Genomic DNA, 12,144 nt, shown 5'->3' with positions numbered 1-12,144 from the left:
AGTCCTGTTAAGCGTACTCATACCTCCTTTTTTGTCTGCAGACCGTAAGAGGTGTAGCAAGGGCAGACCCATTCAGTTAATTTTTTCCTCGGTCCTTCAGTTGGGCACCCACCGTGCACACACTTTCCGAAACACCAAACAATCGAGCTTTATGCTGTATACTAAACCATGGGAACACACTAGTGCAGTTGCTGCACTGCCTATCGTTATCCTCCTGTCAGCTCGAATTAGCTCTTCAACCCGCTGCACAGTTGCTTCTGTCGCAATCTCAACAGGGCGACATGGTCGGGCATCATCTGCGAGTTTTGAACGTCCTTGAGAGAATTTCTGCACCCAGTTCTGGACCGCTTTGTGCGACAAACACTTACCACCATAAACAGGAAACATTTCCTTATGAATATGCTTTTCATCGAGTCCTTTTGCCCACAAAAGAAGCACAACAAAACTAGCTCTTCAGTAGTATACTCCTCAAACATGGTCACCAATTTGACTACTTAAACCATCCCTGAACATGCGCATGCTCGTCTGCTACCTAGACTGTCATGAAGATGGACTGTATTGTTACCTAGTGATAGACATACTCGTAGAAACCTATTACATCCATTAGAGCTGTTTTAGTTCCATTTGTGACCTATTTACTGACTCTTCCTCATACATTCTAAAAGTACCTGGTGAGATTACCGGCACTAAAACTAGCTGTCCCGACTTAGGAGTTTCTTAAATTCGTTGACAGACGCTTTTGAGGAAAGAACCGGTTCATTACCTTCACAAGGACACGATGGGTTCCATCCCAGCTCATTAATCTTTGTCATTCTTACATCCCGCCTGACGCTACATAAAATATGCACTTAATAAACGCCTTTAATTGCTAGGTATTTCACCGCACAAAAGCTTTTCCTCGACATTGGGAGCCCAGAGCAGGCCCGTGTGATTAGTGTTCTCAGTTATAGCAAGCAATAGTTAATTGGAATATTTTCGAACAAATTTTATTGGCTGTACTTGATACATTGTACAGGGTCACTTGGTTGGGCTTTGTTCGTCGCCTTATTTTTTCCAAATAAATCCACAATAATTGGAAATATGTTTGCGTCCGTCATCAGGCAGAGAGAAAGAGAAGGGATTCCTACTTAGAGCCCTAGATATAGCTCATCCTTGGTTCAGGGCTTCCCGTTTCCATGATAGATTAAATATAAGTATCTCATTCACATTTCTGAATAAGGAAATTAAGGCTGTTGACTGGGGTTCGAATCAAGATGGAGACTATTTCCTCCCAGCGGAGCGTACGAAAGCTGGAGTCTGCATGTAATATTGAACCGTACCCAACTGCCCGTCTAGCCCTCAGGCTTACATTAAGCCAGAAGGACGGAGGGGCATGTCCAACTCACCTCTGATTTAATTGTTGTTTCCCAGTGCCCCTTGGGGCGGGGATATAAAGCGCGAGTATTAGCGTCTGTCAACAGGATATGTCCAAAAAACTATACAGAATTGAGCAGGAGACGGCGGTGAGAGATAAACAAGTAACAAAATGTGTAACTAATAAAGTAAAAGAAATAGAAATATTGGAACTGCTATTCAGACAAGCGGTTAGACAAAGCCGTCACACGATGCAACACAACATAAAGGTTACATGTCCATAAGTAGGAATGAGATCAGCAGCCAGCGTGAACGGCATAAGAGGTGAGATGCCAGCTGCAGTCAGCAGTTGTAACTATGAAACAGCTGTATCCGCCGTTAGAACTACATATCCAAAAAATTCAATTCCTGTATATTTTATTCGAAGTATAGGGTTAATAAAGAGTTAATCCAAAAGGGAAGCACAATAGATCATTGAGGGTTGCAGTGCGAGGGCCGGATTTTATGGCCCACATACATACACACACATACATCGATAGATTCTTGTTTCGTTTTCGTAGGATTATCTCTTCGAATCTCTGCTGAGAACCAGTGATTGTACTAAAGTGTTAAGTGATTTGCATCATATTCAAGTACGTTGAAGCTCTTCATTGTTCTGGCACAACATTCATTCCTACAAAAGTCACGCTTTTAGATTTCCTGTCTCCAGATTTCAGTTTATAGCTGTACAGTTTACCAAAGGAATCAACTGAAGATATGAGTCCGCTTGGAGTTTCTAACCATAAATTGCGAAAATCGCAAGTCCCACAATTGCACCACGTGGAGTGAACAGGCGATGCGTGTTACTTAGTTCTCCTCATGTCAGTAGGTGCATGTGGGTCGCTCGCATCAGTTGCTTCGGCGCGGTTTGACGGTCCTGACGGTGGGCGGAGAAATCTTCGAGAATCCAGCTGCATCGAACACCGGAAGCATATCGCGCACCCGCCGACCGGAAGCCGTCACCACATCAAACACCCTGTAAAGAAGAAGTGAGGGCGAAGTGAACGTTAATGCTGGACAGATTGACGACCAGTAGAATGTTACACGCTTGAAAGTAAGAATAGGCGGGAAATATTATGAAAGAGAACTGATACGTTAAGTGAGCCTACATGGGGCTACGGACGAGTTTTTGTGATGAAGATGATACCTGATACCCATCAGTCTACTGTACCTGTTGCCCAAGAAGGACTTCCTCCCGCTGGTGCGGAGCACTGTCGTCGCCTCAGCAGCCTCTGTGGGGAAGAACGTGGCGCCATAGAAGTCCAGGCCATTCTGCAGTAGAGTGTTCCTTTCTTCTAGCGATGCTACCGTCACCCTGACCAGCGGGGGCGACGTGGAGATGACAGGCAGGCCTGCCGCCTTATCAGCTGCTGGGAGAAGTAGTGGTCTCATTCAGCTAGCTCAGGATTTAGTCCGGTGTCCACAATAAAACCGAGGAAAACTACTGCCCACGTCAATTACTGACTTTCTGGACATCACCCGTTATCCTGTTTTTGTTTAAAGAACGTTTCGGAGACCTGACCCTGTCTCTGTCCTCAGGTAAGAAGCTTCCTCAGCAGAGTCTAACAGATAGAGCTAGCCTCCAGACACAATAAAATGTAGAACACATATACCAAACACAAAATAAACCATTCGCGGGTGTTCGGACAGAAATTTAAAACGGTACATGCATGAGGCTTCTGCATACGGGCTGGAAGACCGAGGGATCAGAGTTCGAGCCCCTGTGGGCTCTAGAATTTTCTGTTCACGTCGTCCAGACCGGCTCTCAGGTCCACCCAGCCTCCTATTCAATGGGTACAAGGGGGCACTTTTTCCAAGTTTAAAGCGGCCGGGACTTGAAGCTGAACACTCAGCTCCAGCTAGTGCCGTGGTCAAGAAAATGTGGATGCATACATTCACTCCCCCTACGCCTTCGTGGCGTAGCGCTTAATTAGTTAAGCACAGGGATAACTTTACCTTATACTTTTACATGCATGAGGACAGGATGTTTCTCTCTTTGCCACCTTATCCAGATTTGCTCTGGCGTCCAGCCTCGTTTGTTGGGTACCGGCGTCACTGTCATTGGGTATCACTCAAGGTCGCTGTCGTTACGGACATGACAGTGTTTAGTTTGGCAAGTGAGGTCAAATCCTGAGGTGGATCATACTGATTCCATCTTCAGAGCAAAATGCTAAAGTTCTCCTGTATCACGTTGATACTTTTCTTCCAAAATGAACCTTGTCATTTATCGCCGTTAGAATATGAAATTTCGCTGACCATTGAGAATGCATTGGAATGCGTTAGTTAATCACAAAAGAAACTCCACTTTCACCTTACCTGAGCCTGGATTTCCTGCAGTAGTTTTTTCTGCTGCTGCTGATCCAGTCCCTGATGTCATACCAGTCCCTGAATCCTTGGGCAGTCTGGCAACTTCGACTACAGACTGAAACTTGTACAGGGAATGTCTGATATCTTCCTCTGGAATGTCTTCTGGAATTTCCAATACAAACACTGTAAAGGTTTTCTGCGGACGGCAGGGGATAGGAACCTGGAAAAAAATTGATGTGCCTTATTTTATTTATGAAACTTTTCAGGAGCGTGAAATTTCCAAATTTTATTATTGTAATACAGATTTTATTCCACTAAATTCGCAGGCTATTTTATCATGTCCCCAAAATAATTCATTATTTTACTTTCTTTATAAAATTTTTAAAAATATAAACTTTTCAACTCAGTGGTGTACGTGTTCGCAGTTGACACGTGTCCAAGTGCCCAAGATCCTTCACCTCCCTATGAAACTTTATATTTTATCTCAGCTATAAAAATCATGATTGAACCCTGTCTTTATCCCGTTTCGCCATTTCCACTTCTCTGTCATTTCTAGGTCTCCCAGCACTGGCAAGAGACTGTTGGGTCACTTTGGCTCTGCAACTGACTTATGGGTATTATATTTAAGCATCCTGTTGCACTCTACACGATAAATGATACAAGCTCCGTCTCTAGTGCAAACAATATATATTATATGTCTTTGATCTTGTTCTTTCTACACTACATGTTTCGGCCTCTATCGGCCATCATCAGGTGTATACTCTTAACGTTGCTGCTACACTGAACCCAGTCTAAAATTTAACATTTAAGAACACAATGTCACTTTCTTCGTATTATCAACATGGGACTACCCATTCCCCCTACACTCACTAACATAAAACACAGCACACAATACAGCAGACAGCACACGTAGTAAAGACAAGCAGCGGCACCCACACAAGAAGACTACATTAAATAACACCTGTACAGTGTGGAAACAAGAACTAGCCGCTCCAGCACTTTAGACATAGGGCGAGTAACCCTAAGAATTTTAAATTTTAAATTTAAAATTTAGAGAAAATTTTAAAAGATATTAAAAACATCATAACTAAAGATTTTATAGTGCTGCTATAGGAATATCAAATTTGACGTGTGCATTATAATCTACATACCAGACACATATCAACGAGGTAGATGTTGATAATACGAAGAAAGTGACATTGTGTTCTTAAATGTTAAATTTTAGACTGGGTTCAGTGTAGCAGCAACGTTAAGAGTATACACCTGATGATGGCCGATAGAGGCCGAAACATGTAGTGTAGAAAGAACAAGATCAAAGACATATAATATATATTGTTTGCACTTGAGACGGAGCTTGTATCATTTATCATGACTTATGGGGCTTCTATAATTTCACATTCTAACTGTATACTCATATATATAAATGCTAATGAAGAAGTGATGTTATTAAGATCATTGAGAAAAAATTCATGTATTTGTTTAAGGGGTGGGCCTTCTTGGCCCTTGCACCGTGCCCACAGTGGTCTATTGTGCCGTAAAGTAAATGTATTTAGTAGCGTTTGTAAGAGTGTTTCATCGCCACACCCTTACTTATGACACTCTCTTCTTGAAGGGCTTAAACAAGTAGGAATAGCAAGGGTGGGATTGACTCTAGTCTCGTGACTTACAATTTAATGGAGCTAGAGCCGTTGTAGACGGCCAGTCACAGTAGCCGCGAGGTCTAAGGCATGAACTGTCTTCTCTCGCTCGGACGCTAGGATCATTGGTTCGAATCCCACTCAAGGTGTTTATTCTTTTTTTTTTGTGTTTTCCTGTGTTTAGGTAGGCGTCTTACGGCGAGCTGATCACTCGTCCAAGGATTCCTACTGTCTCTGAAAAATGATTACGGAACTGAATAAGAGGCCTGGGCCCTGAATGGGTTGGAAGAGCCATTGAAAAGTGAAAAAAAAAAAGAGTCGATATGGCAAAGATCTGGACTCTGAGAGAGCAAAGTTGAAATTGGTGGAAGTGTCTGGAAACACACCACGTGACTCGATGAAGCTTGTTGCATGAAAACGCATGGGAAAGAAAAGTTAATGACATAACAGGATATCGATCGAGGTACGCGGTGTAAGTGTTGAATAATTAGACTGAAACACTGCGGAGCGTGAGTCCTGCCTCCTTCAGGTACACGTATGAAATCTACAAAACAGCGAACTTGTCTTGACAAGTCCAGCGAGTGCTGGGCTGGGAGCACTGTTTGAGTAGCTAGTTATACATATTTTGAATAAAGAATTAACACGATATTTTGATCAAACTTAGGACAAACCAACCGCCATATTTTATAAGTTAAAGCAAATGTAAGGAGAAAATATTATATTAAACTCGTGCGCTTTGGTATGGTGTAAATGAATCAAGCAACGAAGAAGATTCTAAAGGGTTCTGACGATGGTGGATGACACACAGAATTACTGGGATTTTTGGACTTTTTTCATCGTCCGGAATTCTAGGTAATAGAGGACAGTCCTCTACTACCTAGAGTGTCCTCTATTACCTAGAATTCCGGACAGTGGGAAAAGTCCAAAAACCCAGTAATTAACGAAGAAGACTTTAAGAATTTATCTGCACGCCGAAAAATATCAAAATTAGATGAAATCTTCGAAACAGTATAAAATCTGATATGGAATGATCAGCATCTTACTGTCAGAATAGCTGTACCAGAATTGAATACCATGAAAGAGGCCATGCGAATATTTGGGTTTGAGGACAATTTTCGCGTTTATTGTGCAGTAGGACTTCATTGACGACCAACTGCAGCGGAAGAAGGAAGTTTGCATTGATCTTTTACAACGAGTAGAGGAAAACATCGAAAGGTTTAATGTAGTGAAAGTTGGGGGTTGAAACTGTTTCTTAGACGTGATCCTAGAAGAAAATGGGAGAGCATGCACGGGAACTCTCCAGGCTCCCCACCCAGAGAAGGTATAGATGTTAAAATAACAATGAAGACGGTGTCAATTTGCCATGTAGTCCATTGAAAGCCAGGAACATATCGCTTCCATCTTCAGGTTAGGAGAATAAGTAAAGTAATAAACCGGCGTGATGCCGGTAAATACGATTAGAACTTTCATGGCTACGTATTAATACAATTATTTAATTTTATTGACATTATCCATCTTCCTGTATTTTATTTAAAACGAAGTTTCGGAGACCGGACTCTGCCTCTGTGCTCTCCTAGGTCCGAAGATAGGGGCCATCTCTATCGATTAGGCCCAATTAAATACACTTTTTGCCACAGGGCAGAGGACATCTCCGAAACGTTATATTAAATGAAAACAGGACGATGTATAATGCCAAAATAATCAATAATTATATGAAGTAGGTAACTTTCTACACTGAAGATGGAGGCGACATATTCTTCCGAAACGTCTATTGACTTTCTCCGGACTAAACAACGTTACGTCCCAGAAGACAGAGCTTTTCTTAGCAGTGGTGTGGGCCTGTAGCTTGTACAGCATCCGGCCTAGGGCCAGCAAGTTTATTGTCTTTCGGAAGAAACGTCGTCATGCTCATCAGATGAGAGTAGAGAGGTCATAAAGCCTTTATTGGGGTGTGGAGAAAATATGACTCCGCACCCCTTGAGAATTAATCGCTGTTGGGGATGGAAGGGCTGTGAGTCTGGGGGAAGGAAAGACTTGCGCGTGGCATCAGTTGTACGAGAATGACGCACGTCCCATAAGTGTTTTAGCGAGACGAGCGGACAAACTTAGGGGCCGGTGATATTCTTAGTCCAGTACAAAGATAGTAGAGGGCAATCCAAACGTAAATACCAAGAATATTGTGAGTTATTTGGCGTTATTTACTCGTATGTGGCACTGTTTGCCCGCCAGTCCGTCGCATCTGGAATTTCTGCGATATTTTCGATATTAAATTACAATGAGAACTTGCATTAAATAGCTCCGCTGTCTGAAGCACGAAATGTACTCGCCAACTCGAACGCTGCTATCGCGGGCGCGGGTCCCACTCGAAGCATGGATGTCTGTCCGCGTTTCTTCTGCTTGTGTTGTCCTGCGTAGGTAGTGGCATTGCTACAGGCTGATCACCCGTCTAGGGAGTCATGCCGGCTGCCTATATAATTCATATTTCAGAATTAATGCGAATGGGCAATGGACAGAGAGACTAATCCGTTAAGGCAATTCCACTCAGGGCATGGATGTTTAGTATTTGTGTGTATGTGTTTTTCTGTGTTTGTGTACAGGTAGAGGTCTTGCGACGAGCTGATCACTCGCCCAAGGAGTCATACCGACTATCTAAGATTTGGTAAACCGAAATGAAACAGTTTCATGGAGGTAGATCAAGGCCAAAATTGGGGCCATAACGTAAAAAAAAAGGTCCGTTAAGGCAGAAGTCGAAGAAAACGAATTGCGTTGTTTTAGAGTTACTTTGGTCTGCCAGGACTGACACGTTACATGAACACCGCTCTGCACTCAACTTTATGACTAATATTTAAATAAATAGTGTACAATTTAATTTGAATATGTACTGTGTTACGACCGTCTTCTTGGAAAATGAAGTGTTCAAATATGGCTTTGCTCCAGACATGGTGGGACATGGAAACAAAAGAACTGTTGAAAATATTAATGGTATATTCAAATTGTTACTGTCATTCTTGGTGTGCCCACGGTTTATGGTGAAACATTGTCACTGTAAACTTTGTTGCCAATAGATCTGTGTCACGTAAGCGCGACAGGAGCCTGGAATCTGTGTAGCTGTAAGCTCGGCGCTGCTGTTACACAGTTGTGATGACTGCTTCATTATACTCTGTATGGTATTACCCTGTCTGCTGTTGTTTCGGTGTTAGGAACATAACAGATGAAATGGTTAGCTGTCGTAGTCGCCCAGTCCACAGGGTACAGAAGTCCTGTAAAACAATAGCCTGTAACGGCTGTTGCTCTTTTATGGAACTTTCTGCGTTCGCTGTAGGTAGATATGACTTGAACAGATAAATGCACGAAGTACTTGATGCACAGCTTGAAGTAAAACACGATCAAATAATCATACCGAAAGTATGACAAGAAATTCAGCTGTACGTCACCAAACACGAGACAGTATCATGGAAATTAGAGAGTCTATAGTACTAATTAAGGTTTACAATTATTTTAGCCTACGTTATTTATTGTATAAAAATATAAAGAGGCTTATTAGATCGCCTTGCTGTCTGTGTGCCCCTCCCTCCTTAATGTTGCTGGGGAGTGACTCGGTGAACGTGTTCTCGCAGCAATGAATACAGATGCAACAATAGAGCTGTTGGACATGGCGTTTTCTACGTGGTCCGTATCGTATCAAATACTCGATATGTAAGGAAAGGAAAGTAGGCGATTGCTTCTTCGCAGAGCTTATTGTTTTCAGAAAACGTAGTCCTGGCTAGCACGAAGTTCTAAATCTCACTGTGGATAGCAGTTCTGGCCTAGAACATTTCGTGTCTACGCAGTATTTGTGCCCAGGAACCTAATCAGGAGGATATGTAGGGTGGCATTGCGACTTGCAGAATAGGGCATATTCAAACCATTCTATTAATTTTAGTTCTTGTTCTCTTCCGTACCCCTGGCCAAAAAAGTCTCTTTCTGGCACCTTCTTTTTCTCTTTCTCTACACCCCGCATCTTAGGTATCCTGCGGTTCTTCATCTTATCCTAAATCAAGCATGCCCTTTGTCAGTAACTTTTTTAAACAAAATCTAAATTTATTTTACATATTGTTGTATGTCTTAATGTAATGCTTCAGACTAAGGACCTTGAAGTTCTCATTTATGCCGCTAACGATTTTCCCGTATTTAATTTGCCGCAGGTTTAACTGATTAATAGTTTGTACACTCTTAAATGTGTAATCCACTCTTTGAGAATCATATTATCACAGGGTCAGTGAATTCTTCCATTTAAGCCCTTAAGTTCTCATACTTCTTGTTTGTTTGCCGACAGTTTCTCGCTTTCGGATGTGATGTGTGTCCGTTCTTTCATGCGTTCTCTTTTTTTCCTTTCCGAAGCTGGTCAGCGGATTTCGACGAAAGCTGATAACGGAGGTCTAGTTGTACATTGACAGTTCTGAAACGAATTCTGCTGAAATCCGTATCGGGCGGATAAAAGCCGTATGACCTATCTAAAAGTTTTTGATGATGATACATTAATAAAAATATTACTTTCAGGAAGAGCCGGGATAGCGAAGTCGGTGTAGCGACTGGGTACGGTCTCTTGACGGCCGTGGAGTCAGAGATTGAGTCTCGGTAAGGCCAAGAATTTTCTCCGCAGAGTCAAAACCGGCTTTTGGACCCCACCCAGCCCCCCATCAGATTGGTACCGGGGGCCCTTTCTCCGGGAGTGAAGCGAGTTTGGGGTAAAGCTGACCAGTCACTTCCATCTAGTACCGAGGTCAAGAAAACTCCCCCTTAGGTCGTCGTAGCGTAGTGCTTAATTAGTTAAGCACAGGGATAACTTTACATTTATTATTTCATTGGACAGTATCCAACGTTCTGTTTTTGTCTAGAACACCGTCCTATTTTTATTTAAAACCTGGTGTTTCGGAGACTGGATTTTGTCTCCAGATTCAGGTGGCCAGAGATAGGGAATAGCTCGTTTGTGCTTTTAAATAAAACAGGATGATGGATAATGCTCAAAAATATACTGTTTTTACCGTATGTCCTACTTTACATGAAGCTTTACTTGAAAAGCGGCCGAGTACATCAAAAGTTTTGTGTAACAAAATGTCACTGCGATTTTTCGTTGACTTTTACCGGACTATACGAAGTCATATGACACAAAATAAACCCCTTCATTATCTTCCAATAATTTCGTATATGTTTAAAGAAATTTGAGGAAAAATAACTTAAACAGCTTATGCCTCCACTCAGTATGCATTATTTTTTTCCTTTGGCGCTACAATCCCAATTTGGTGTTTGGACCACCTCTATGAAACTCTCCGTTTCATTTCGGTTTGCTAGATCTTAGACATTCGGTAGGACTTATTGGGCGGGTGATCAGCTCATCGCAAGGCCTCTACATGTACATAAATACAGAAAAACGCACATACACACAAACATACCAAACATTCATGCCCTGAGTGGGATTCCAGCCCACGATCCCGGCTTCCGAGCGAGCGAAGACAGTGCATGCCTCAGACCGCTGGGCTACCGTGACCGGCTCAGTATGCCATTAGCCTATATTACTTGATTAGCTTCGCACCGGCAGAGCTCTGCTTTCTGTAAATGGAGACAGTATACAAAGCACGCATTGGAAGACGTGAGTAAAGTACTCACCTTTTTGTAGAACCGTGCGTTTGTCACCTTGTGGAACCCCTTCTTGAAGACCGCCAGGTAGTCTTCCGGCTCTGAGAATTTGAACAGTATCCCTGTGGCCGTTTTGGTGAGCGAGAACAGTCCCTTGAAGCTCATCTTCTCGCAGATGCTACTGGCTTTCTCCATGCTGAGCTCTCGGCTTGGTGTCAGCAAAAAGGCGCCTTTGGTCAGGAAATGGTCCGAGTCGGAAAGCTCTGAGTCCGATCCGTCATGGTCAGTGCCTGCCAGGTCAGCGGCCGCCTTCAGCAGCTGCTCTCCCCACATGGCGTCAGGTTGGCTCAGCCGAATCATCTTCCCGGAGTCTCCCGTCGTTTCGTGTTTGTCAACGGTGTCTGAAGACGCACCCCCAATGGAGGACATTTTTGTAGTAGGAAGACTCTCGCCTATTCTCGCCCGTTTATAGGACGGGATGTGACGTGTTATATACGTGATGTAGGGAGTGTTCGGCTAGAAGCTTATTGTATGGATATGAGAAAAGTAACCGTAATTGAGAACGTGAGTCACCCCACGGAGGAACTAAGTGATCACTTGAATATAATTGTGGAGGAACGCCTAGTGAATGCAGATTGGAAAGCGCGTCAGTAGCGCTGATAATTCGCCTGGGCCAACAGGAACTGTATGCTGTTTCATCAGGTTTAATGCTAACGATTTTGATGCTAACGACTAATCATCCCTTTTGTGATTACCGTTACTTTCTCGCTTTGTGGGGTCTGTGTTTGTAGTACAGAATCATCTGTTAAATTATTACCGTTATCTTCAAAAGTTAAGAACTAAATTGCATGTTATGTTTGATGCTGTCACAGCGACATTGTTAAATTTTGGAATATGACACAATATAAAACTGGGATATGATTGCCGACATTTCGGAAGAGCTTGAAGTCCCACATGCAATGTTGAAGAGCCCTAAGTACTTCAGCCCAGATGATAGAGGCGGCACACTCATCCGAAACGTCGGTAAGCATAATGCGTCAAGTCCTGGAAGACAGTAATCTTGAAAGTATGTGTTACTTTTCGACAGTAGAAATTGCATGTTACTCTGTAGCGAAAATGTGCAAGACGATCGTATATTTTCCTTAAAAGTGTGAGGTTTAGTCGTTCAAACTCAGATAATGACAGCGGCATC

The 12,144-nt window shown here is 42.8% G+C and overlaps 1 protein-coding gene across 2 annotated transcripts; it reads right to left on the bottom strand.

Annotated features, from left to right (window-relative positions):
* Positions 1 to 1,753: 1,753 nt before the first annotated feature.
* Positions 1,754 to 11,407, bottom strand: LOC111862799. 2 transcript variants are annotated; one of them, XM_023848490.2, is made up of 4 exons: positions 10,983 to 11,407; positions 3,709 to 3,919; positions 2,564 to 2,762; positions 1,754 to 2,368 (listed from the first exon to the last, which is right to left on the bottom strand). In XM_023848490.2, the coding sequence occupies exons 1-4, from the start codon at positions 11,379 to 11,381 to the stop codon at positions 2,242 to 2,244; spliced, it is 936 nt and encodes a 311-aa protein (XP_023704258.1). In that variant the 5' UTR covers positions 11,382 to 11,407; the 3' UTR covers positions 1,754 to 2,241. The 2 variants fall into 2 exon arrangements, with proteins under 2 accessions (XP_023704258.1, XP_023704267.1); XM_023848499.2 differs by having other exon boundaries at positions 2,564 to 2,759.
* Between the last annotated feature and the right edge of the window lie 737 nt (positions 11,408 to 12,144).

The sequence above is a fragment of the Cryptotermes secundus genome, unplaced genomic scaffold (assembly GCF_002891405.2).
Source record: "Cryptotermes secundus unplaced genomic scaffold, Csec_1.0 scaffold1105, whole genome shotgun sequence".
NCBI classification, from domain to species: Eukaryota; Metazoa; Arthropoda; class Insecta; order Blattodea; family Kalotermitidae; genus Cryptotermes; species Cryptotermes secundus.
This window is presented reverse-complemented; position numbering and strand designations above follow the sequence as displayed.